General features: G+C 40.8%; 2 protein-coding genes across 16 annotated transcripts in view; one reads left to right on the top strand and one right to left on the bottom strand.

Annotated features, from left to right (window-relative positions):
• The window catches only part of FARS2 (phenylalanyl-tRNA synthetase 2, mitochondrial), a 514,316-nt gene extending 488,156 nt beyond the window's left edge, over positions 1-26,160 (bottom strand). For 3 of the 12 annotated variants that reach the window (XR_002521280.2, XM_021936589.2, XM_021936590.2), the window contains exon 1: positions 449-2,498. The gene's annotated coding sequence lies outside the window, so the exon portion shown is untranslated. The other 9 variants (XM_021936588.2, XM_021936587.2, XM_021936586.2 and 6 more) reach the window with 7 other exon arrangements.
• A 57-nt stretch (positions 26,161-26,217) lies between these two features.
• Positions 26,218-27,631, top strand: part of LYRM4 (LYR motif containing 4) — a 156,212-nt gene continuing 154,798 nt past the window's right edge. The window contains exon 1 of one of the 4 annotated variants that reach the window (XM_021936592.2): positions 26,218-26,539. In XM_021936592.2, the coding sequence (XP_021792284.2) occupies positions 26,454-26,539 (86 nt within the window). In that variant the 5' untranslated portion in view covers positions 26,218-26,453. The remainder of the gene's footprint in view (positions 26,540-27,631) is intronic. The other 3 variants (XM_017957542.3, XM_017957543.3, XM_003897000.4) reach the window with 3 other exon arrangements.

Here is a 27,631-nt window from a genome sequence, read left to right as displayed (position 1 = left end):
AGAAAAATCACTTCATATGATAATTTCATTTTGAATTAATTACTAGGATGTGTCAAAATATTTAACAGAAATAAAAATATTTTGCAAAGAAGTAAAAAGCAAGAAATACTAGCCATTTTCAGAAAGATCCTAAAATTATCTTCACATCTTCTACAGAAAGTTTTGCTAAGACCAGTTCAACAAAAGGCTAAGATATAAATTCAGGCCTTTATGCAACATCAGATTTTGCTTTACAGTTTTGCTGTTAAGAGTTTGAAAGAATGACACACATATGTTATAAGAAGACTGGTTAAGTGAGGTAGCAAGAAGTCTTGGTGTGATGTTAACTGTCACGTATTTCAAAATTACGGACAGAATCAATTCTAAAGCTGCTTAAGGAAGGAAAAGTTCAAGTACAGGACTTTTTTTACCCTAAGAGTAACTTCTCTCTCATGTCAAAGGAGCTTACCAAGAGAAGCTCTGCACACAGCTCACCCACAGTCATGAGTTGTTTCTGGAGATCTGTGATGTGGAGACAAAGGTGGCAATTATTTTTCCTGGTGGCATTTATATCATCCTGCTGAATTCAGGGACACATCACAGCTGTGCTGAAAAGAAATGGCAAGGACACACTTCATGCGGGCAACAGGCACAGATGGGTACCCTCTGCCATTCCACTCAGCTGTCTGACTCAGGCCTGATGAGCGTGGTCCTCCATCCTGGTGTCACGTTAGAAGCCTCTGGGGCTTTTTAAAGACCTTACTGCTGTGCCCCATCCCTAGAGTTTCTGTATCTTTGGTACAGGGAGAACCCTGGTATCAGTATTTTTTCAAAGGTTCTCGGCAGTCTAAAGAGAGGCCAGGATAGCTACCCAGTGCCAATGAAACTAAAAAGTTATCTATCTGCCAACTCATGTGGCAGGAAGTAACTCAAGGGGCACAGAACTAGATGAACATGGGTCTGACCTCTGGGCTTGGTGAGATGATTCAAACCTTGGTCTCTAATCTAGACAGAAATATAAACAGAAGGCAAGTGAGAAGAGAGCTTGAACTCACAGTCATCCAGACAAGAGTTCAAATCCCAGCTTCACCAATAACTAGCTGTGTAATCTTGGTAAACTTGTGAGAGTTCTTTCAGGCGTGGTTTTCCCAAACGTAAAATGGGACTCAATTATATCTCATCCAGGTTTTGCCAAGATTAAAATGAACAAGATGTAAAAGTAGTGCAACAGGTATTCAAAAGTAAGAGCTGTGTCAACATCTGAGCAATCCACATGAGCTACGGCAATAAAGAGAAGCATCCCGTAGTTCAGCCCTTCACACATAAGAAGCATTCAATAAATCATTTCTCAAACTTTCACAACTTTCACAATCTCCAAATTTTTCTCCAAAAATCTCTCAGGGCTAACATGTGGAGAGAGCATAGCTTGCCTGTTAAACAAAATTGCCAGTAATGCCAAACTCTGAAAAAGAGGGAAGTGATTAACTTGAATGTCAGAGCAAAGGAAAAATGTTCAAGAGCCTCAGCCCCACATCTACAGAAGAATGGAATACTTAACTGAGAGGCAGAGAAGGAATGCAAACTCCAGAACAAACACATCCCTATGGCTTTAGAGTCCCACGGTCTTGGGTTCAAACTCCAGCTTCAACACTTCAGTACATCATACACCCTTGCAGCTTCAACGTATTCATCTACTAGACAGGGATTCTGCCATCTTTCTCAGAGTTCTCATCAAAAGTAAAAGTGAAATGTAGAGAAAGTGCTCAGCACAAGGTGATGTTTGGCCAATCTGGCTTTATTTCCCTCTTCCCAGCTACATTTTGATCCCTGGTCAAGAAGTTTCTGATTAATAATGCCTCTGAAATATTTCTTCTTCATGAATCAAACAACTGTCAAACATAGTGAGCAAAAATTCACAGACAATCCTATTAAAAGTCACCAGAAAGGTATCTTTGGTAGAGTGGTTTACCTTTTGGAAGCAAGTAATTAGAAAGGTAAGAAGAGGGTAAGACACAAATTGAGATAGAGATGAGTTAATTCCACTGAACACTGACTTCAAGTCCTATGTAACATTTCCAATGTCTGAACTTCAACACTATTGCAAAAAAAAAAAAAAAATTCATTAAAAAGAGTAAGAATGATAATGTCATAAGTTTATTTCTTGCTCTTTCATGTACAATGGACTGTAATATCCTTCCAAATCTTGAAGTTGTCATCATCTGACCAGGTCTCAAAGGGGCACTCTATGGAGGTACAGATTAATTACTAAGCAGCAAACAAATCACATTAAATTATGAGATTCATATAGGAAATCTGTATCAAATACTGCAACTAAGTGACACAAAAGCTGAGATATGTGATCAATTGACGAACAATTGCCATTGGTTGACAGAAAAGAAACTCAACCGGTTTTCTACTTGAATTATGAACCTGTGAAATCTAGCAACCTACAGATGATGTTATATAATTATTATTATGGTTAGAATGAGATGGATGAGAAGTAGAGGTATATGATTATATAAACATCAAAATGACTTACTTTTTCCAGTAGTCTACAAAAATCCATCCGCATGCACTCTTCTGAAATATCACAACTAATATCACTGTTACACAGGTTTAGCCATTTTTTAAGAGTGAATTGAGTATTTGGCACCGTAACTAACAACTGGTCACACCTTTCAAGCAGCTCTCAGACTACCAGAGAACCAGGAGTGAGAGATATATAGGTTTGCAACTAAAACACAGGAAGTGACTACCCAACGTGGGGAAAAAGAAGAAGCAACAAAGAACAAAGATTTCACAACAAGGGAATCTTCAGTGGTTGACCACTCACACCATTAGACACTGTGCACCCCTCTTCCCAATTCTTTGGTGCCTTCATGTTGGCATCCTGAAATGGAGTGTAAATACACCCCCCGTGGCCAAACACTGCAAATCAGCCTCCCTCTATACAAACGTTACTGAACACCTACCGGCACACCAATGATCTTAATGGCAAAGTTCTCAGCAAAGACCACATGTGCAAAGGACTAGAGGCAAGAGAGTGTAAAGACCATCAAAGAGCAAGTCGTTCAGGATGAATGAAGTATAGAGAACACATGGGGTGATAAAGAATAGGAAAACAAAGGGAGTTTGGGGCTACACATTGAGGAGCTAATAATACTTTTTTTGCCCTAAAGAAAAAGTAAGGTCAGTATCATCAGAAGAGCAATAATAATGACTTGTGTGTTACAAATATCACCCTGAAACTCACAGGGGAGGTGGGGCTGAAGGAAAAGGAACGGCAAAGATACACCACCTTTAATGTTACAACCTGTCAGTGAGTGACTGTCACAGTGAGGTAGGATTGAGGAAGGAAACAAAAAAGCAGCAGTCATTACATCACAATATACAAAGCTTTTAACATAAGCCACACTGACGTGAACCTCAAAAACTCAGGAGCCCTCAGACTGTGATAAATAACCAAACCAAAATGGAAGCTGCACGGTGACTATTTTTTGACAAAAAGAAACTGCCGATCCAGAGATGAGGAATTACCAGAAAAGAACCAAATCAAAGACTATCCATAGACACTGATAGACGAAAACAAAACTTAAAATATAAGCAGAAAAGAGGAAGAGCACATTCCTCAGAACAGAAATTATCCTAGGAGGCTAAGTGTTTAGACAAATTGCTATCCAAAATCTAAAGATAAAGGTAAAAAATAAACAGGCCAGGCATAGTGGCTCATGCCTGTGATCCCAGCACTTTGGGAGGCCAAGGTGGAAGGATCACTTGAGCCCTGAAGTTCCAGATCAGCCTGGGCAACTTGGCGAAACCCTGTCTCAGCAAAAAATACAAAAATTAGCCAGGCGTGTTGGTGCATGCCTATAGTTCTAGCTACTCAGGAGGCTGAGGTGGGAGGAAATCTTCAGCCCAGGATATTGAGGCTGCAGTGAGTCATGAGCATGTCACCGTTCTCCAGCCTGGGCAACAGAGTGAGACCCTGTCTCAATAAATAGCTGGATGGATGGATGGATAGATGGATAGATAGATAGACAGACAGATAGATAGAGTCGTCTTGGGAGGGGCAAGTCAAACAAGATATACCAGAGATTTAAAAAAAAACAGAGACATCTTAAGACAACAGAAGACAAAAAATATATTGGTACAGCTCAAAAAATAGAGGAGAAAAATGAAACTAATTCAAAACGATTATGATATTAGAAGTAACAAGATGTTAAGTAAGCAGAAATAAAAATCCAGTCAAAAGAAGGGAAGACGAGCCTGAGAAGCCTCACCAAAAACGATGACAAAGAAGATAAACACAAGCACAACCAGGAGGAAGATGCTGGGTATGTAAGACAAGAGATCTAGCTTCACATTACATGCTCCTAAGGAAGAACAAAAAAAAAAAGAAAAGAAAAGAAAAGAAAAATATCCAAAGACATTATAGAAAAGAGACCTCTCCTAAATTAAAATAGCAGACCATGCTCTGAGAAAAATTAATATGTCATGATCAACACTAATAGCCTGGTAAAGGTACTGAACTTCAGAGACAAAGAATTCATCATGTGGGCTCTGAAAGACAGTAGAGTCATTCAAAATATGGAAACTGGAACCAGATTCCGTATGATTAGGCAGAAAAAGCTAGTCACCCAGAAAACAGAAAAGTCAGGCTGGCATCAGTTTTAAGGCTGGCTGGTGTTTCTTGGAGTACAAAGGTAACACATATTCTCAAACATCCAATAACTCAGACATAATACTGATAAATCTTTCCTTGAAAAAAAGAAAAACAGTTGGTCAAAATACACATCCAAGAAATGGAAAACTCTTTGAAAAGAACTGGTTGGCGGGCACTGATGCCACTTAAAAGAGTATAGCTAAACAACCGCTGGAGTTACTGGGTAACAGCAGAAAGTTCAAGTCAAAAATCAAACAACATAGAAATAAAACAAATCAAAGGGTGGAGCAGGGAGGGAAGGTGGGAGGAAGTGCAAATGCACTCCTTTTATTCATCTTTCAAAGCAACCACAAAGACCAGCTAAAATCAAAACTTTCTGTCAAAAAAAATCATGACCCAAACATCAGTGTTTCATGATTGAAGTTCAGCAGTACCTTCCGTTTCATAATGTCTCTCTCTTCTGTTACATTCAAGTAAAATTAAATATGTTTATTAAAATTAAAAACACCATGTGTGGTATGATCCTATCTTTGTAAAAGACTGTCTAGCCATCCATGCTTCCATTCATAGACATAAAAATTCAGAGAGGAGGCCGGGCATGGTGGCTCATGCCTGTAATCCCAGCACTTTGGGAGGCCAAGGCAAGTGGACCACATGAGCCCAGGAATTTGAGGCCAGCCTGGGCAACACAGTAAAACCCTATCTGTAAAAAATAAAATTAAATAAATAAATAAATAATACAAAAATTAGTTGGCTATGGTGGCTCACACCTATAGCCCCAACTACTCAGGAGACTGAGGTGGATGAATCCCTTGAGCCCAGAAGGCAAAGGTCTGCAGTGAGTCAAGATCATGCCATTGAACTACAGCCTCGGCAACAGAGCAAGACCTTGTTTCAAAAAAGAAAAAAAACTCAGAGGGGTGATGACATGGTTTGGCTGTGTCCCCACCCAAATCTCATCTTGAATTGTAGTTCCCATAATCCCCAAGTGTCATGAGAGGGACCCGGTGGGAGGTAACTGAATCATGAGGACGGTTTCCCTCATGCTATTGTCGTAAGAGTAAGTTCTCATGAGAGCTGATGGTTTTAAAGAGGCTTCCCCTTTTGCTTGGCTCTCATTCTTCTCTATCCTGCTGCCTTGTGAAGAAGGATGTGTTTGCTTCCCCTTTGCCATGATTGTAAGTTTGCTGAAGCCTCCCCAGGAACTATGAGTCAATTGAATCTCTTTCCTTTATAAATTACTCAGTCTCAGGTATGTCCTTATAGCAGTGTGAGAACGAACTAACACAGGTGATTAGAATGATGTTTACCAAATATTAACCACCATTATTTCTAGACTACAAGTCTTGGGGTGGCTTAATTGTCTCCCATTTCTTTTCCAACGTGTTTGGATTTTTAAATAATCAGTGGGTATCATTTTTCACAAAACCTGTATGTCAGGATGTTAAATGAAGTTTTCAATGAGGTAAAAATAAATAAATGTCACATAACAAAATGTTTAATTTACAAAGGGAATGGGTGAAAATTACTTCTGCTACTCTAGGACTACAGTCAGTCCAAAGAAGATACAAAAAGCAGTCAGAGTGTTGAAAGGAGATGGATTTTAAAAGGATTCCTTCAGAGGAAGCTTGGTGGAGCCCCTGGCCTCAAGCCAAGGGAAGGGGAGAAAAGTGTTTGCCTCCTAAGCTCAAGAAGTTTCAACCAATCCCCTGCGGAAAGAGGCTGATGTGTGCTCCATGCAATGGGGTAGACTATGAACATGCACCCAACGGGCACTAGAAACCTGAGGAAGGGCCAAGAGTGAGCACAGAGGACTGCACTGCTGAGGTCACTGCACCAGCCAGCAGTGAGTTGTCTCATGGGCCAGACAAGGCAGTAGAGGAGAGAGCCAGTGCTAAGCCACTGTAAGTCTTGCCCAAGAAAGCACCTGGGCAGGTTGGAGAACATTAACAATAACATTTCTTCTGTGGAAGGAACCTCTGAAGAGCCAAGGGCAAAGGGCGATATAGCAAGCCAAGGAAGAATAGCCTAATTCAAGGAAGATGGAGTTGGAAGGATCTACTAGGGGTCTTCTGAAGAATCCAAGAAAAAGCCTTGAGTACCAAGCCACCCAGCTAACATGACTGTTGTGGTCCTTTACTCTCCTCTCCCAATTCTTCCACCCTGGCAGTGGCCTAAGTGGTAAACAGCCAGCTCAGGGGAAAGGGAGAAAGCAGAGAAAGAGAAAAAAAGCCAGACGTACACCCCAACCCTTTCCCATCACCAAATCCTTTGCAGGGGGAGTGGATAAAGAAAGAAGTTTTCATCCAGAGGCAGGAGAAGAATACCCTGAATGACCACATTTCTTTTTTAGTTGAAAGATCTCAACTGGCTTTATTAGGATTCTAGAACCACACAACACTTCATTTCATTTCATAAAATAAAATAAAGTAAAATAAGTGTCCCTGAACACAGTTTTGAAGGCGTGCTGGAGAAAAAAAAAAAAAATGTGTTTGATTTACATTTCATGGCTTGTGCCAGGTCCACATACTGGTTACATATGCAATATCACCAAATAATAAGCAGAAATGTAGATAGCTAGCAAGGTGCACATACACCTACAAGGTTTCTTCTTTACACTATAAATTAGTCTACAAGTAAAAGCTCATCAATAAAGCAGATTAGGGAAATAATTAGAACTGGAAACTATACAGCAGACCAATTAGGATATTACAAAGCAGTGAACACAAAATCTAGGCTAAGTAAGGAGGGAAGTAAAGATATGAGAGGGATATGCCACAGTGAAAAGGTGGAAAGGCCAATGGATTGTAAATCTAGCAGTTTCAAAGAACTGCAGAGTAGTGGGAGCAAAAGGAGTAAAATGGCCGGGCGTGGTGGCTCAAGCCTGTAATCCCAGCACTTTGGGAGGCCGAGATGGGTGGATCACAAGGTCAGGAGATCGAGACCATCCTGGCTAACACGGTGAAATCCCGTCTCTACTAAAAAATACAAAAAACTAGCCGGGCGAGGTGGCGGGCGCCTGTGGTCCCAGCTACTCGGGAGGCTGAGGCAGGAGAATGGCGTGAACCCGGGAGGCGGAGCTTGCAGTGAGCTGAGATCGGGCCACTGCACTCCAGCCTGGGCGACAGAGCCAGACTCAGTCTCAAAAAAAAAAAAGGGAGTAAAATGAAATCTAAGAACATCAGAGTAAGAGAAATGCTTAAAATTGAGGTTATGGAGGAAGTTCAGTCAATAAACCATGTTTGACTCCAAATCCCAGCCAAGCCACTCACTGTGCATGTTTCGTCCTTCTGCAGGATTGCTGTGAGTATTAAATAAGGTAACACCGGAAGCAGCTACCCAACACCCAACACGTAATAAGCAGTCAGAGAGTAGTCCCACTAATGCAGATGGGAGCTGAGGAAAGCATGAACCAGGAACATCAGAGGGACAAGGAACAAAGGCAACTGAGCTACCAGAATAGAACCACGCACATTTTAAAATTCATATTACCTAGCTTCAAATACAAGAATCCTGCATCATGAAAGAAATCCAATTTTCAGGGGAAAGAAGTAAGAAAATCAACAGACATTAGTAAACAATGAATCTACAGCAAGATAAGGGTATTCCAGTGAATAATTAATCATTTAATTAGCAAATACTTGTCGAATTCTATGCAAATAGTTATTGAATCCTACGCAAGGTGCAATCTCAGAATTTATCTCAGCATCTATCTGCTAATTATATATTGTTCAGCACATAAACAAAATCAGAGCTGGATTAGAAGCAAAATAGAGAGTTTTATTGATTGCTCAGTCAAAAAGGGGTGGGAGCCAAGAATGACATGACCCAGGAGCTGCCAACAGAATGACGAGAGGACATGCTTCTGCCACATGAAGGTAGATGAGAATATGCCATGTAGCCATGGAAGAGACAGAAGCCATATGGTCAAAATGGGAGACACAGCCTGACCTGATTATGACCACACCAGGGATTCCCAGGCTATTCTAGCCTGAGGGTAAGTTTTAACTTTGAAAAAGTATCCAACCCCCAACAAATCAGATACATACTTTCAACATCCACTGTGTAATTAAAAATTACTTGAAAGCATTAATGAATCACAGTAGCTTTTAATCACTGTGTATTTTTACAATTACTACACTGCCTGCATATGTTTGAAAATGGGGAGGACACACATATGTTTAAAATTTTAAAACTCTTGTTAAATCAACAGATGATGTTGGGAACACTCAGGGATTCGTAAGCCTTTGTTTCTGTGGCTCCCACAGTTGCCTAGCACACAGGTTAGAGACCGAAGTTGTCACCAATTAAGCTGACAGAACCACAAATCTTCTAAAATTCATATTCCCCAGCCTAGAATTGCAAAACCTGCAATATAGTCAGGAAAAAAAAAGCTGATATTGAAGTTGAAAAAATGCTTGCGAGGGATTCAAAGTAAATACAAAATCAAAGCTCATGTTTCCTCGAATGACCAGGTAGCAAATATTCATTGAATGTTTAGTGTATGCTTACTAATGATCACTTTCTATAATCATCCTTAAAAATCTACACACCCATCGTACTTCTTCAAGCATAGAGCCAAAGAGAATAACCCAATTATTGGACAACTAGGGCTTGAAAACAAACGTTTAGTGGTAAAAATGCTTACCCAGTGTAGACGGATGCTAATTACAGACAGTAAAGAATTAAACATAAATAATTTTTTAGTTGTTCAAGGCTGCTTTTAATTTGTACCACCAAATCAAATATGGCATGCCATAGTCTGGCAAATGCACACATTTTGGAATCAAACAGTCCTCAGTTCAAGTATCAAATCTGTCATGTGAACTGGGGCCACTTACTTAAATTCTCTAAGCTTTGGTGGTGGTGGAAGAGGAAGAGGGGTGTTTCTGTTTTTGTTATTGACAAAATATGAGTAACAATGTCTACTTTGTTAAATTAGTATAAGAATCAACCAAGTAAGAATGTATGTCAAACGTCTTTTGCAATGCTGGGCAATCAATCAAAAACTGTTTGAGAGGCCGGGCGCGGTGGCTCACGCCTGTAATCCCAGCACTTTGGGAGGCCGAGACGGGCGGATCACGAGCTCAGGAGATCGAGACCATCCTGGCTAACACGGTGAAACCCCATCTCTACTAAAAATACAAAAAATTAGCCAGAGGTGGTGGCAGGCGCCTGTAGTCCCAGCTACTCGGGAGGCTGAGGCGGGAGAACGGCATGAACCCGGGAGGCGGAGCTTGCAGTGAGCTGAGATCCGGCCACTGCACTCCAGCCTGGGCGACAGAGCGAGACTCCGTCTTGGGAAAAAAAAAAAAAAAACTGTTTGAGAAAGAAGAGAATTCAATATTGTCTGTGACTCTCAGGAAAATCTCCTACATGAGGCTCAAGACCACCTCACACTGACATGTTATCATTTTTCTGTTTAATGGAAGACAGACTGAGTTAACAGACAATCACTATCTTAACCAAGGAAAAGCAGGGGTAGGGGCCCGTTCCAAAGCACAGATGGCAGAGCTGCAGCATGGGGAAAAGACTGCAAATCCTTTGCTAAAAGTTCCTGTACTGAAATGCCCAACTACTTTTTTATGTTCCTGTTGATATTCAGAAGCTTTCTTTTAGAAGCCCAAATAATACAAAACAAGATCATGATTAAATAATCATGTACCCCCAAATTCTGTATTAAGCGAACATTTCCCTTCCTCCTGCACCTTAGTACAGCCAGCTAATCATGCACAAAGAGATTCATCCCTGAAGCAGAGAACACCCCACAGCCCCAATCTCCTACTGCCCAGGGAGCCACATCAGTTTGGGGACCCAGAGTGATCCCCACAATTGAAGAATCACACCTCTGGGCAGAAGGTGTTGAGGATGCAGCCACTCTGTAAAGAATAAAGGGAAAGTAAAGCTCTTTGATGAGCCTCCAATTCTTAGTTCCTGCAATTCACAAGGGTATGCAGATTAACATAGTCATCACAGATTATTGTTATCACATAGAGTGACCATATGTCTCAGTATCCCCAAGACAGTTCATGTTTATGCTTGTCATGCCAGCAGAATTAGTTAACAGCACCCACTTTCACTCATCGCAAGTGTCCTGATGTAGGAAATAAAGTATGTGATTGTCCAAATGCTAAGTAATTTACCTAAAACGATGTGAAAAAACCTACGACACAGCTGCAAAATGAGACCAAATCGACAAAATCTTAGTCAAGTTTTCTCCCTTACTATCACATATATACAGCATTTACACTCATTTCAGAAATGCACAATAAATCTTCCTCAACACAGTAAAACTAATACCAACAATCTAGATTACAGCATGCTGAAACTAAAAAATTTATTTTAAAATATCTCCATTCTAAGTCAATAACTTGTGTCAACAATTCATACAATCCCCCCCCCCCAACTGAGCCTTTTTTGGAAAGAAAATAGGGCTTCCAAACGCAATTTCAAATGATTGTGACTAGTAACAGAGCTAAAATGATAGTCATTTCCGTGCTTCTAGCGCTATCCAAAAGCATAAAATAAAAACGTTCACTACTAGGGGCTCTTCAATTTATAAAAATAGTGCCAGCAAAGCTTAAGATAATGTAAAATTCTGGGAGAATAAATTGTAACGCAAGAGATAAAGTATGCAAAATATGAATCACTCTTCTGAAGGAACTGACAGTGTGTTTACTCAGTTACTATGCTAAGTGACTATGCTACTCCCATTATATTTTCTATTGAGGTAAACAAAATTAAAGTCTAAACGCCTAACATCTAAACGTAAATCCTGACCAGCAGGGAGCAATATGATCCAAAGAAATGCAGCAGATTCTGTGCTGTGGTTGAACACTCCAAGTTCCCTAATATTCTTGGTGGTGACTGGGCAGGAGGATGAAAGATGCAGAAATCTAAAAAAGTCAGGCTTATATTCCTTCATTTCCTCATTTAACAAAGGTCTACTGCGCACTTAGTAGGCACTATGTCTCTAGTGATGAACAAAACAGACATGGTCCCAGCCCTCATGGAATTCACATTCTGGTGGGAGAACTCAACATTAAACCAAGAACCTTCTATTATGTAGATATACTTTGTACAATTTTAAATTATAAAAAGTTAAGGTAAAGAATAACATGTCATAAGAAATAATAATAAAATCAGAAGGGTGTAATTTAAACTGAGGTTGGGAACATTCCCTGAAGAAGTAACATTTAAGCTGAGTAGTCATGACTGGAGTGAAGAGTATAAGAAAATATTGATTACTCAAGAGAATGACCCTCATATACAAATGTCCTTCAGTGCAAAAAAGCTTGGCCTTATATACACGTAACAAACACATTCTGTTTAAGAAAAAAAAAAAAAAAAGAAAATATCCCAGTGCTTCAAAAGTAGCAAAAACAAATAACCTTAAATTGACAAATCTAATAAATTCCAAATAAAGACTTTTGGCAAGGCTGAAGTGGGGAAGCTCTATTTCATTTTTGGCACTATATTGAAATATGTTGGGTCAGGCTCACACCTGTAATCCCAACACTTTGGGAGGCTAAGGCAGGAGGAATGCTTAAAGCCAGAAGTTTAAAACTAGCCTGGGCAACAAAGCAAAACCCCATTTCTACCAAAAACAAATTTATTTTAATTAGCTGGGTGAGGTGGCACGCACCTGTAGTCCCAGCTACTTGGGAGGCTGAGGCAGGAGGATTGCTTGAGCCCAGGAGTTGGAGGCTGCAGTGAGCCATGATGGTGCCACTGCACTCTAGCTTGGGTAACAGAGCAAGATCTTGTCTCAAAAAAAAAAAAAAAAAAAAAAAAAAGGACATGGTGAACTGCATAAAACAGAAAGACCAAATAATCGTGGCTGAAAACAGGAAAACAGAAAGACATTAGTTGTTAAAAAAAATATATGAAGTCTAGAGGCATCCAGTTCCAGGGTTCATTCCATGGCTCAGAAAAGCCAATGTTTAGGCTGGAATCTCATATTCTCTTGGTCTTTCCCTCACGCATATCTGCTGAGCTTCAAGCTTTAGTATTACTTGCATTCCAAGCAGGGGAGAAGATGACATAAGCAAGCCCTCTTGTGTGAATACTTATCTTTTAATAGAAAAAATCTTTCCTAGAAACCTTCCAGACAACTTCCTGTTGTCTCATTAACCAGATCTGTGTCTTGTGGCTATGCCTGGCTATGACAAACAAGTATCTGGTAAAGAAGGAATGGAATCACCATGAAGCCTAAGACCACATTACAATTCATTTCCAGGAACTAGGCACACAGCCACCCAACCAAAATCAGGGTTCTAATGGCCGGGAAGTACAGTTGATATGGTTGATAGGCAGCCAAAAAATACTATCTGCCAAAGTCACTCAACAATTTTTACAGATAAGTTACGGTAGCTCCTCTTTGTCTGCGGAGGTTCCAAGACCTGCAGTTGATGCCTGAAACCATGGAGCATGCGAAACTCTAAGTACTGTTTACTATGTTTTTTCCTGTATGTGAATATCTCTGATAAAGTTTAATTTATAAATTAGGTACAGTAAGAAATTTAACAACAATAACTAATAATAAAATAGAGAACCAGATATAAATCCACACATTTACAGTCAATTTATTTTCCACAAAGGTCTTAAGAACATACAATGGGGGAAAAAAACACTCTTCGATAAATGATGCTAAGTTCCTATCTCTCACCATATACAAAAATCACATAAAAGTAGATTAACGATTTAGAATCTAAGACCTGAGACTATGAAACCACTACAAGAATACACTGGGGAAACAACCCAGGATATTGGCCTGGGCAAAGATTTTTTGTGAAGACCTCAAAAGCACAGGCCATCAAAGCAAAACCAGAACAATTAGACTACATAAAGCAAAAATGCTTCTGTAAGCAAAGGAAACAATCAACAAAGTGAAAACACAACCCAGAATCTCCCAAAGTATAGCAGAAAGTATCTGCAAACCATCCACCTGGCAAGCGATTAATAACCAGAATATATAATGAGCACAAACAACTCAATAAAAAAAAAAAACACACACACAATCTGATTAAAAATTGGGCAAAAGATCTGAATAGACATTTCTCAAATGAAGACATACAAATGGCCAGTAGATATATGAAAAATGCTCAACATCACTAATTATCAGAGAAATGCAAATCAAAACCACAATGAGATATCATCTAACCCCAGTTAAAGTGGCTTTTACAAAAAGGGAATAAAAGATGCTGGCATGGGTGTGGAGAAAGGGGAACCCTTGTAAACTGTTGGTGGAAATGTAAGTTAGTATAGCCAACATGGAAAACTGTGTGGAGGTTCCTCAAAAAACCAGAAATAGAACTACCATATGTCCAGCAATTCCACTGCTGGGAATATATCCAAAAGAAAGGAAATCAGTATTATCAAAAAGATATATGCATTATAAACAGCACACCCGTGTTTACTGCAGCACTATTCACAAAAGCCAAAATATGGAATCAACGTTAAGGGGACATCAACAGATGAAAGGACAAAGAAAATGTGGCATAAATACACAATACAGTATTATCCAGCTGTAGAAAAGAATGAAATTCTGTCATTTGCAGCAACATGGACGGAACTGGAGGTCATTAAGTTAAGTGGAACAAGCCAAGCACAGAAAGACAAATATCATATGTTCTTACTTATACATTGGAGCTAAAAAAGTGAATCTCATGGAAATAGAGAAGAGACTGGGAGTTACCAGAGGCCAGGAAGGGTACAGAGCAGGAGGGATGCAGAGAGGTTGACTAATAAGTAAAAATGTAGCTTCATAGAAGAGATAAACCTTAGTGTCTGATAGATCACTGGGTGACTACAGTTTATGATAATCTACTGCATATTTCAAAATAGCTAGAAGAAAACAATTTGAATGTTTCTAGCATAAAGACAAATATTGAAGGTGATAGATATCACAATTACACTAATTTGATCTTTACAAATTATATGAATGTATTAAATTATCACATGTATCCTAGAAACATGTACATCTATTATGTATCAATAAAAATAAATAAATAAAAGAATTTGAGACAAGAAAAATACAAACCATTAAAATCATAGTTTTCTGCCTGTTCTGTGATTGCATTTTCTCCTTGATTTGATAATGCAACTGTTCGTGATACCATTTCTGCATAAGATCATGGTTATTATTATTTTTTGGAAAGAAAAAAATAAAAACCATCATTAATTCAACAAGAAAAACTAATAATAAAGTAGAACAATTATAACAATATATCTACTGTAATAAAAGTTATGAAAAAGAGAAAGAAGACAGTCTCTTTCTCTCTCTGGAAGTATCTCATCCCACTGCACTCACCCTGTTTCTTCTTGTGATCTGTCCATAACTAAAATCGTGATCTTGTGGTAACTGAGAAGGCAACAAAGTGACCAACGGGCGGGTAGCCTGTACACAGCATGGAGACACTGGACAAAGGGAGGTTTCATGCCCTGTGCGGATTTCAACACAAAACTCAGAATGCACTCATTTAAAGCATGCACTGTTTATTTCTGGAATTATCCATTATATATTTTCAGAAGATAGTTGACTCTGGGTAACTAAGAAAGCAAAACCATGGGTAAGGGTGGGGAAGGGGGCCTTACTGTATTTGGAGCTTATGTGATTGACTGAGTCATCACACTATTAATATTTATTGATCATTTACTATGTGCAAAGCTAGATGTAAAATGTTGAAGAAACAATAATAATCAAAAACAGACTTGGGAGGCCAAGGTGGGCAGATTACAAGGTCAGGAGTTCGAGACCAGTCTGGCCAATATAGTGAAACCCCATCTGTACTAAAAATACAAACATTAGCTGGGCGTGGTGGCAGGCGACTGTAGTCCCAGCTACTCAGGAGGCTGAGGCAGAAGAATCGTTGGAACCCCGGAGGCGGAGGTTGCAGTGAGCTGAGATCGTGCCACTGCACTCCAGCCTGGGTGACACAGTAAGACTCCTTCTCAAAAAAAAAAAAAAAAAAAGACATAGTTCTTATACACAGCCTAATATCACAAAAAAGTATTAATCAAATAAAGAAACATATAACTCTGGCAAGATTGCTCTAGTGAACTTTGTTACCTTTTACAAAAATTAATTCCCCTTTCTCTCTAGGAGCTAGGCAAGTTGTTCAAGACCAAAAGAATCCTATCTTCTCCCTGGCCACAGTTATTGGTTCAGAAATGGATGAGTACATGACACAAGGAGGGCCAGTGACATGAACGGAGAGGACTGCTGGGCACTCTTGGTCCAGAAGCTCTCTCACTCCTCTAAGATTCTGGAAACAAGTACCCTCAAACTGTTGATGGCTTCCCATAATCAAGAGAGGACTCTGGCCAGACGATAAAATTGACAGTAGAGAAGACAAAGTGGAGAAAAGCACAAAATTCAATCTTTGGCAACATCACTCAAACCAATCAACCCTAAAGCCCATCTGGTTTCTGAACTCTCAAGACACAGGAAACAATAAAGTCACTATGCTTGTTTAAATCAATTTGACTTCAGTTTTCTGTTACTTGCAACAGCAGTCACTCTAAGCTGAAGAGCAAGTCACAATACTAAAGGAGCTTAACAGACGAAGGTTTACTCAAATTAGAGAAGGTAGCTCTTGAGTAAGCATTTCTTAAACTGAGATCAGAAGAATAATTAGGAAGGGAAGGAAGGGCACTCCAGGCAGCTGGACCAGCATCTGCAAAGGCCCCCAGGGTAGCGGGGAAAGAGGTGAGTACTACAGAATGAAAAGCAGTAAGTGAAAAAGAAAAAGCAGCAAGTGACATGGGATGGAGAAGTGGGTAAGCGCTATACTCATCAGGGTCTCACAGGCTGTGCTAAGGAATTAGACTTCATCCAAAAAGTGCTGCAGGTTTTTGCAGAGAAGGTGGCATAAAAATTACTGTCTATAGTGTGGTGACATTAATTCACATATACCTAAGGAACATACCTGACCACCAGTACTATAATGAACATTTAATTTTCAAATAGCTTTCAAGACAACAGAAAAATTTCAGGAAACACTGTAACTTGACACACGTGGAATCTCCTCTACCAAGTTAACAGAAGGGCATCCAGACAGCTTGACAGCTCTAGTGAACCACACTTATGTCCTGACATGTGTTAATCCAGGATAGTTTACTTGGAAATTATTTGAAGACATGGGCTGTACAAATGAAAGCTGACTGTAATTATCAACCAGCCCAGCTCTCACGGTGCGCTGAAGCCAAGGGTGTCAGTGGGATTCCTAACGGGGCTCACTGTCAGGAATGCCCAGGCACATGTGCTTGTCTCAAAGTGCTCCAAGACTGGAAATAAATAACAATGTGCTTATCTCAAAACGTCAAGAAACAGCTGCCTGCTAAGCTTTTTTTCTTTAATGACTGCTTCATTTTACTTTCCCCTGCACTGCAGAATTCCAGGAATTGCTAAAAAAATATAATTCTCCCAAAAAACTCATCTTCATTAACTGAAGCTAACTGTTTTACTCTCTGCCAATATTACTGCAATCCATTTCACAGAAGACAGGCTTTTATTACTCTCACATATTGTTAGTTAACTCAAACTCACAATTACACATACAGATTACAGGTCTGCCAGGCTGAAGTGTTTCAATTGTGCTCAGAAAATAAATGTTTACATTGAAAAGTTACAAAATATTAAATCATGTAATTCACTGTAATAGCAAAGAAACCATTAATTCTCTGTATATCTATTGTTTATAACAGTCTACAGTATACTATCGATGGTATGTATCATCCTCTGAGAGATCAGTTAACATCACAGATCACAGTACTGCATATCTTAAGACATTGACCTAGTATTTTTCCAGTGATTAGCAAAATGTTGGCTGTTTTTTGTAAACCGACTCAACACTGCAAATCCTAAATGTTTTCTGTAAACAACCTACTGACCTGAACAAACAAGAGATGGCGGCTAATACTCTCATTCAAAGAAGTCAATCAGAACTTGAAATATGTCACTAGAAAAATTACTAAAATAAGATATTGCTAAACAGCATGAAAAGGACTCTCCTTTTTTCTTTTTGATTATTTTTTTTAATTATACTTTAAGTTCTAGGGTACATGTGCACAACGTGCAGGTTTTTACATATGTACACATGTGTCATGTTGGTGTGCTGCACCCATTAACACGTCTTTTACATTAGGTATATCTCCTAATGCTATCCCTCCCCCCTCCCCCACCATGACAGGCCCTGGTGTGTGATGTTCCCCATCCTGTGTCCAAGTGATCTCATTGTTCAATTCCCACCTATGAGTGAGAACATGTAGTGTTTGGTTTTCTCTCCATGATAGTTTGCTCAGAATGATGGTTTGCAGCTTCATCCATGTCCCTACAAAGGACATGAACTCATCCCTTTTTATGGCTGCATAGTATTCCATGGTGTATATGTGCCACATTTTCTTAATTCAGTCTATCATTGATGGACATTTGGGCTGGTTCCAAGTCTTTGTTATTGTGAATAGTGCCGCAATAAACATACGTGCACATCTGTCTTTATAGCAGCATGATTTATAATCCTTTGGGTATATACCCAGTAATGGGATGGCTGGGTCAAATGCTATTTCTAGCTCTCATACCTAGGAATCCAACTTACAAGGGATGTGAAGGACCTCTTCAAGGAGAACTACAAACCACTGCTCAACGAAATAAAAGAGGACACAAACAAATAGAAGAACATTCCATGCTCATGGATAGGAAGAATCAATATCGTGAAAACAGCCACACTGCCCAAGGTAATTTATAGATTCAATGTCATCCCCATCAAGCTACCAACGACGCTCTTCACAGAATTGGAAAAAACTACTTTAAAGTTCATATGGAACCAAAAAAGAACCCACATTGCCAAGACAATCCTAAGCCAAAAGAACAATGCTGGTGGCATCACGCTACCTGACTTCAAACTATACTACAAAGCTACAGTAACCAAAACAGCATGGTACTGGTACCAAAATAGAGATACAGACCAATGGTACAGAACAGAGCCCTCAGAAATAATATCACACATCTACAACCATCTGCTCTTTGACAAACCTGACAAAAACAAGAAATGGGGACAGGATTCCCTATTTAATAAATGGTGTGGGGAAAACTGGCTAGCCATATGTAGAAAGCTGAAACTGGATCCCTTCCTTACACCTTATACAAAAATTAATTCAAGATGGATTAAAGACTTTTAAATGTTAGACCTAAAACCATAAAAACCCTAGAAGAAAACCTAGGCAATACCATTCAGGACATAGGCATGGGCAAGGACTTCATGTCTAAAACACCAAAAGCAATGGCAACATAAGCCAAAATTTACAAATGAGATCTAACTAAACTAAAAAGCTTCTGCACAGCAAAAGAAACTACCATCAGAGTGAACAGGCAACCTACAGAATGGGAGACAATTTTCGCAATCTACCCATTTGACAAAGGGCTAATATCCAGAATCTACAAAGAACTTAAACAAATTTACAAGAAAAAAATAAAATAACCCCATCAAAAAGTGGACAAAGGATATAAACAGACTGTTTTCGAAAGAAGACATTTATGCAGACAACAGACATATGAAAAAATGCTCATCATCACTGGCCATCAGAGAAATGCAAATCAAAACCACTATGAGATACCATCTCACACCAGTTAGAATGGCGATCATTAAAAAGTAAAGAAACAACAGGTGGTGGAGAGGACATGGAGCAACAGGAACACTTTTATACTGTTGGTGGGAGTGTAAACTAGTTCAACCATTGTGGAAGACAGTGTGGCGATTTTTTTTTTTTTTTTGAGACAGAGTCTCACTCTGTCTCCCAGGCTGGAGTGCAGTGGCGCAAACTGGGCTCACTGAAAGCTCCGCCTCCCAGGTTCACGCCATTCTCCTGCCTCAGCCTCTGGAGTCGCTGGGACTAAAGACGCCCGCCACCACACCTGGCTAATTTTTTTTGTATTTTTTCAGTAGAGACGGGGTTTCACCGTGTTAGCCAAGATGGTCTCGATCTCCTGACCTCATGATCCACCCGCCTCGGCCTCCCAAAGTGCTGGGATTACAGGCGTGAGCCACTGCGCCCGGCCTGCACTCTTCTTTTCATGGCAAAGCTCCTAGAAGAGAGAAAACAAATTCTAAATAAATAATAGCTATCATTACAATAAGCTGTAGCTAGTTTGATTAACGAATCATTCTAAAATATCCAGACAATATGAAAGCATTATTCCTAAAATACCGGTCCCTCATAAGCATCAAGAAAGAAAGAATGAAAGTTATCTGTAACTGATTACAACAAATCACACTGTCAAAGAATTCTCATGTTGGTTGGGGTTTGTCATATGAAAAGACGGTTTCTTTCCTTTACAATGAAAGGAAGTAATGTGGTGTTTTTTTTAAATAAAAAAGAAAACCTCTAGAAATAACTGACATTTGATATACTTTACACAAAATAAATTGTCAATTTTATTGTTACTGCCCACAAATATGGGAACCCTTCGCCTCCAATCAATGAAGCTAGAGTGTCTAGTTGCAACATATCATAGCTTTCAAGATTCCTCAAAACAGAGAACAGATTTTCATAAGTATATCTGAAAAGAGCTTCTACAGAAATGCGAGTCTCAGAAAATCCCCCAAGAGGAAATGTCTCACATACACACATAAATAGACAACCTAAAAAAGCACTAAGTCTTTTCAAAGAAATGTTAATAGAATAAAATGTAAATTTATCTTAAATAACTAAAAAGCTAGTACAAAATCAACACTTGAGATTCCCAGAATATTTATAATATTTCCAATACAAACCGGTTAGCTTTACAAATAAGTGAGAATCCAACTAAATTAAAATTCAAATATGACTAAAATTTACCCATGTTATCCAAGAAAAATCAAAAAACTTCAAATTCCTGAAGCTGGTGCTTTATCCGTGAAGCAGTGTTGCATCACAGCTAGACAGATCACATCTCAGGGCAAGGCCCACCCCTAGCTACTTTCCAGTTGTCTGACCCTGGCTAAATAAACTCTCAGCTTCAGCTTCATTTTTTTTTTCTTTATTTTATTTTATTGGGATGGGGTCTCGCTATGTTTCCCAGGCTGGCCTCAAGCTCCCAACCTCAAGTGATCCTCCCGCCTTGGCCTTCCACAGTGCTGGGATTACAGATGTGAGCCAACACACCTGGGCAGCTTCACTTATCTTAAATGGAGATCACAGCTCTTCCATCAGGTCATGGAAAGATTAACTCACGTCCTATCAGGATTCAGCTCATCTCGTGCGTAAAACATAGGAAAGCCGATGTATTAACTTTCCACGGGATCTCCCTGTTCTCACCCTCATGCACTCTACAGCTCTGGCCAAAGCCTTCTGCAGGTTATGATTGTTTTTTCTTAGATCTCAACCAGGGTTTCTCCTTCATCCTTTCAAGGTAAAGGGCTACAGTAGCCATCTTACAACCACACTCACACATTTAAATCCTTCCATTCCTTTCAAGGCCCAGGAAAAACTTAAATCCTCTCAAGCCCAACACAAACACCACCTCCTCCATGAAGCCCCCTGATTCCTTCAGGCCAATGTTTCTCAGCCCTGGCTATTCCCAGTCATGGAGGGAATTTTTCAAAAAATTAAACAAAATTCTCTGAAGCCTGGGCCTTAGCCATGCTGTTGGTCTGAGGTGTGGCCCAAGCATCAGGGAAGGAAGTGACCTCTCCTTGCACTGAGACCCCACAACACTTCACCAGCCCTTTCCTTGCAGCACTTTGTACAGGATGGTGGAAAAGTTATTGCAGTTTTTACTATTAAAAGTAATGGTCAAAACCACAGCTACTTTGGCACCAACCTAATACCTCATTTTAATCATATACAAATGCATTTAAACTATAAAGTTCTGGAAAACAGGATCAGTGTTTGATTTATATATCGCCCTCAAGTTATCACAAGAACAGTAACTTGAATTGCTAGGCTGCCAGCTATCTCCTGAATGCACAGGTAAATAAATAACATTTCAGTGCCCCTGGAATATAGGATTCAAATTCATGATTTGAAACAAAAATATTTATCAGTACCCGAATAAATAAATAATCTTCCATTTCAACAGCTCAGCTGTTACATTCTACTTATATGACTCAGCCAATGCATAAGGGAAAAAATAATTTATTCCAGAAAGAGACACAACATCACTAAAATAAAGCTAGTACAGGGCTAAACACTTCAGTGCTCCCTCCCTTCCCACCTCCTACCATTCTAAAACACTTAGAGTTCTCTAAATAGATCAAGCACCCTTCTTCCTCCATGCTTGGAATATACACTGCAATCTTCAACCACATTCCTCAACTGGCTCTTACTTCTCATTCTGGAAACACCTTCTACGATGGAAAGCCTTCCCTTAGGTGAAAGTCCTGGCTCAGTATTCCTCTTCTGTATTCCTTTAGTGTTTGCTAATATTACTCATATCACAGCAACTGTCAAAAATAAATTACTGGCCAAGTGCCATGACTCACAACTATAATCTGAGCTCTTTGGGAGGCCAAGACAGGAGAGGCACTGAGGAGTTTGAGACCACCCTGGACATCATAGTGAAATCTCATCTCTACCAGAAAAAAAAAAAAAAAAACTTAAAAATTTGTGAGGCATGGTGGCATGAGCCTATAGGCCTAGCTACTCAGGAGGCTGAGACAGGAAAATCACTTCAGCACGGGAGTTTGAAGTTACAACAAGATACGATCGCACCACTGCACTCCAGCTTAGTAAACGGAGCGAGGCCCTGTCTCTATAAAATAAATTATTGTTTGGCTTATCTAGTCACATACAAGTTTCTTAGGGGTGGGGAGGCTCTCATCACTGTAACTATATCGTCTTATATAACATATGGTACTCATGGGCTGGGCGCGGTGGCTTGCGCCTGTAATCCCCACACTTTGGGAGGCCCAGGCAGGTGGATCACCTGAGGTCAGGGGTTCAAGACAAGCCTGGACAACATGGTGAAACTCCATCTCTACTGAAAATACAAAAAATTTGCCGGGCAAGATTGCACTATTGCACTCTAGCCTGAGCAACAAGAGTGACACTCTGTCTCAAAAAAAAAAAAAAGAAAAGAAAAGAAAAACCATAACCTATAGTACTCAGGAAGTGTTCAATAAATGCTGAAGGAATGAATGAATGAGGAAAAAGGCTTCAGTTTGTTCATCTGTACAAACGAATGAGTTGGTATCTAAGGTCTTTCCCCTTCATGTTCTATTAAAATGAAGGATCAATGTATAATACTTGGATTCATGTGTGCTGTAGAATAGAATAATTTCTTTTTTCTTTTTTTTTTTTTTGGTAGACAGGGTCTCACTCTATTGCCCAGGCTACAGTGCAGTAGTGTGATCATGGCACAATGCAGCCTCAACCTCCAGGGCTCAAGCAATCCTCCCACCTCAGCCTCCCAAGTAGCTGGGACTACAGGCACATGCCACTACACCCAGCTAATTTTTGTATTTTTTGTGTAGAGATGAGGTTTTGCTATGATGTATTTTTTGTATAGATGGGGTTTTGCCATGTTGCCCAGGCTAGTCTCAAACTCCTGGGCTCAAGCAATCCATTTACCTCAGCCTCTGAAAGTGCTGGGATTACAGGTGTGAGCCACCATGCCCAGCTGAATAATTTCTAAATAATACCATAAATTACTACTACTATACAAATTTTACTTTATACATCATTTTGATATTTAAGCTTAAGGACAGAAAATTGTTGTTACACTGTTTATGATTAGAGAAATTTCTCTTCACAAAGCATTAAGTCGTCATTGACAACCCTAATTTTAATAGAAGGTAATAAATGATCTTACATAAAGAACTACAGGTAGTCGGTAACTTTCAATAAACGAATACTAAAGAAATTTTTATGTTTTGATGCCTAAATGGTACCTCCTACTTTACAGATATTCGCTAAGAAAAATTTCAACCCAGAATAGAACGCATATTAAAGGACATATGTGTAAGGTCCATTCTTCTGCTTCTGGCCCAATTCTACTTACAATCTCAAATAGAATTTTTTTTGTTTTGTTTTGTTTTACGTAATCTCTGCAGTGAAGATGTGCAAAAGTGAGATGTAGCTTCAGAATGATTATTTTCTTTTAGTTTCTCCAGGCAATGATGTCCAACACATTGGTAAACCATTTTAAATAAAATAATGAGGTATTTTTGTGAAGATTTGGCTCAGAATTAACCGGGAAGCTATCACTTTCCTAACTGCAACCATTGCTCGTACTAACGGAGGACTAAGCTACCCAAACTATTTAAACTATACATATTTATTTGGAAAAGTTTTATTTGATTACAACAAAGTTGAGTCATTTAGATATACCATATACATTAATGATTAAATTCCTTGATAATTAGGTAGAAACAATTGTATATAGTTATTCCAACTTTACTCTCAAAAGCAAAATATAAATAACATAATCCTTGCTATTTTTAAACAAGCCAAAATAATCTTCAAGTTTTTCCTTTCCACTCTGATAGCATTCTCTATCAGCAACTTGCATTAATGTTGCAGCTTTAAGGTGCCGCATATCATTTCATATCACCAGCACACAATAGTGTATCAAGAGAAATCAGCTCTGAATCTTACTCTGTAACAATGTGCAATTGCCTTGGTCTTGGATCCTTTAAGAAATACCAAAGGGAAAACTCAAAAAAGTCTTTTCAATAAACCCGAGGGTAGATTTGCTCAACGACCTGGCCAACCAGGAAGTAACAGAAGTTTTGCTATCCTGTTGAAAAAAAAAAACAAAAAAACAAAAACAAAATCACAGACATGAGATTGTCAAGAAGTCAGGGAGGAGACTTAAAGGTATCTTAATGAAAGTATTTTCTCTTCAGTGCCTTTTAAAAAATGTCACTGCATCAGGATTAATAAGAATATCTGGATGCAAGGACACCAGGTTGCAAGTACACTAAAGAATGGTAAGGTCAGAGAAGTGTTTCCTGCCTTTAAAGTTCCTGAAAATAGAGGCTAGACGTGGTGGCTCACACCTGTAATCCCAGCACTTTGGGAGGTTGAGGCAGGCGAATCACAGGGTCAGGAGTTCGAGACCAGCCTGACCAACATGGCGAAACCCCGTATCTACTAAAAATACAAAAATTAACTCGGCAAGGTAGTGCGCGCCTGTAATCCCAGCTATTCGGGAGGCTGAGGCAGGAGAATAGCTTGAACCCGGGACGCGGAGGTTGCAGTGAGTCCGAGATCCTGCCACTGCACTCCAGCCTGGGCCACGGAGAGTGACTCCATCTCAAAAAAAATAAATAAATAAATAAAAGGGAAAAAAAAGTTCCTGAAAATATAAAGTTGCTTAGATATACAGCAAGTTTATCATTTTAAAACCAAATACACTAAAGCAGATGAGAACACAACCGTGACCAAGCGGTTGGGAGAAAGATGGATTTTAATGCAAAGTTGTTTTGTTTTTACGCATAAGGTAGTCCTCGCTGTGCTCGAGTGCGGAAAGGTGGGGTTCTTCCTAAGGTTGATTACATAAAGCAAGATTCCAAAAACAAGAAAAGTGCTTTGCAAACACAGTAACTAGAACTGGCTGAAGCTTCCAGCGTCCAGTCCCATGCTCAAAGATCAGAAAAAGCAACTTTATCCACCACTTTAATAAAATGATTCAAAAAAGTTGAAGTCTTCTGAAGAAAGCCATGGTTGAAAACTTGCTCCGCTTCTTGGAGAACGCCTAAAGCCCTAACGGGCTCAAATTATTCTCCAAAGTCTACAGCCCAAGCTGCATTTTACGCATTTATTAGACTACAAAACCACGGGTACTCTTCACTCAAAAGCAAAAACACATCCGGAAAGAGGAAAAAATCCATCGCCAATGTAACCCCCTAATCACACGAACCGCCCACGTCCTACCCCAGGCTGCAACGAGGTCGGCACTCACCCACCGCTCGCCCGGGAAACCCAGACCCACGTATTTCAAAATCAGAAGCACGGCAGGCTCGTTGGCTCTCACGGGCAAGAATCTTAAACCCCAACTTCAGAGATACCCGTGCACGCTGGGCGCTGCCATTTTGACAGAAAGCGGGCCTTGCCCCGGAGGCCCCTACGCAGGTCGCCCTGAGCAGAGCCGGAGTGCCACGGAACCTCTGTCTCATCACCTCCACACCCAGACGTCGCATCCCCCGGCCCAAGGAATGCCAATAAATCCCACCCTGCCGACCATGATCGGGCGAAGTTAAGTCACCCTTGAAATCCCGCAAGGTCTCTCAGGCAGCGCCGAGGGCGGCCGCCGCCAGCGTGGGCGGGGCTGTCAGGGGCGGGGCGTCGACGCGGCGGCCTTCGGTAACCCGGGCAACGCGGCCTTCTAAAGGTACAAAGGGGCGCTGCGCCCCGAAACACAAATGTCTCCGCCAAAACTCCAGACGGTTCGCAAAGGCTCTCCGTGATGCAACTGCACGTCCCTCGAATGCCCGGACCTCCAATATCCGTCCCCCAGGAGCTTGGCTGGATGCACGGGCGGCCGGGCCTCTTATTTTCTCGCCCTCCGGCCGCGTGGAGCGGCTGCTGGATCCCGAGCCTCCCGGCGGGGGCGGAGGCGGGAGCGGGGCGGGGCGGAGGCATCTCCCTCCCTGCACCGCCCCTTTAGCTGCCCCGAGCCCTGCCTTCGCCCGCCCCCGAAGCGGCGCGGGACGCCCGGCGCGGTCTGCGGTCCGCAGGGCTGCCGGCTTAGGCTTAGGACCGGCCCGCTGGCAAGGTCGAGCCGCTGCATTTTATTTCGTGCGTGGTTTCTGCACAGGCTGGAGTTCCGAGGTTGGGTCGTACTTGGGACCTCGGCGAAGAGGACCCGTTAATTTTTTTTCTTTCCAAAATGGCAGCCTCCAGTCGCGCACAAGTGTTAGATCTGTACCGGGCGATGCTGAGAGAGAGCAAGCGTTTCAGCTCCTACAATTACAGGTGACCCAGCGGGCACCGGGGGCCAGGGGCCGGGGACCGGGGATGTGGGTTGCCGCGGAATGTCCCCGGGAACTGGGAGCCACTGTCCTGCGCCGGCGTCCGCGAGGCAAGGACCGGGCTCCGCCATCGAAAAGCGTGGTCCTACCTACAGGTGTGGCCTCTGTGACCTCGGGGAGGAGCCCTTGTTTCTATCAGGGAAGACGTTCATGTCCTGTGACGCTTTCCCCCTAACGACTATCTTGGTAGTTGTTCTAGGAGCATGATTAGTGTTACGTTTCTGCAGAAGAGAAAAAAAGGATGGAAATCAGCCATTGGTGAAGTTAAGGCCAATGTGTTGCATATGTAAAACTTCCCTTGAGCTGGAAGAGTTGAGAGTGGAAGTGGCCAGTGAGTTGCACACAGCGACAAAGCTGAAGGCACACTCTGGCACCTCCCTAAAATTTCCTGGGTGTCGTAATGAGTTCTTTTGGTTGCAAGAATCAAATCCATTCTATTTAGGGTACGGTGGAAACGTGTAGCGGTAAAGGAAAAAGCGTCTCAAGCTTTAGAGCTGAAACAGTTTATCCTGGCACACCAGACAGAGATCCCGCTTCCTGGACCTTGACAGCAGAATACTGAGGGCCTAAACTCTTACATCGTTAATATAACACATTCACTTTTTCCCACGCCTCCCCATTCCCTATTTGCCCATGAGTCTTTTATTGTTACTCTTTGTATGTTTTTTGTAATTCAGAACCTCTGCTTTCACAGTGTTGCTGGTTGTGACCCATCATTTTCTTATGGATTCTCTCTGCATTTTTTTTAGGTTTGTTTTTTTGTTTTGTTTTGTTTTTACTAACTACCTGCTCCTCTCTAAGTTTGAGCCATATTCCCATGAGAAAGAATCTGATTGGATCAACTCATCTCTTTACCCCAAGGCCCCCTTAGGTGACTGGCCAGACTGTGGATTGGATGTCATAAGAGCAGAGCCTACCCTTGGAACACACCTGGTTAGGTAGGCCGCGCTCCACCAGGTGTGTGAGCTGGCAGGCCCTGAGATGGGTCTGCCCAGTACAACTTCGGTTGGAGGACAGGAACACTAAGCCTCTTAAG

Source organism: Papio anubis, chromosome 6, assembly GCF_008728515.1.
Source record: "Papio anubis isolate 15944 chromosome 6, Panubis1.0, whole genome shotgun sequence".
NCBI classification, from domain to species: domain Eukaryota; kingdom Metazoa; phylum Chordata; class Mammalia; order Primates; family Cercopithecidae; genus Papio; species Papio anubis.
The sequence above is the reverse complement of the archived record's forward strand: the minus strand, read 5'-3'. Positions and strand labels throughout refer to the sequence as shown.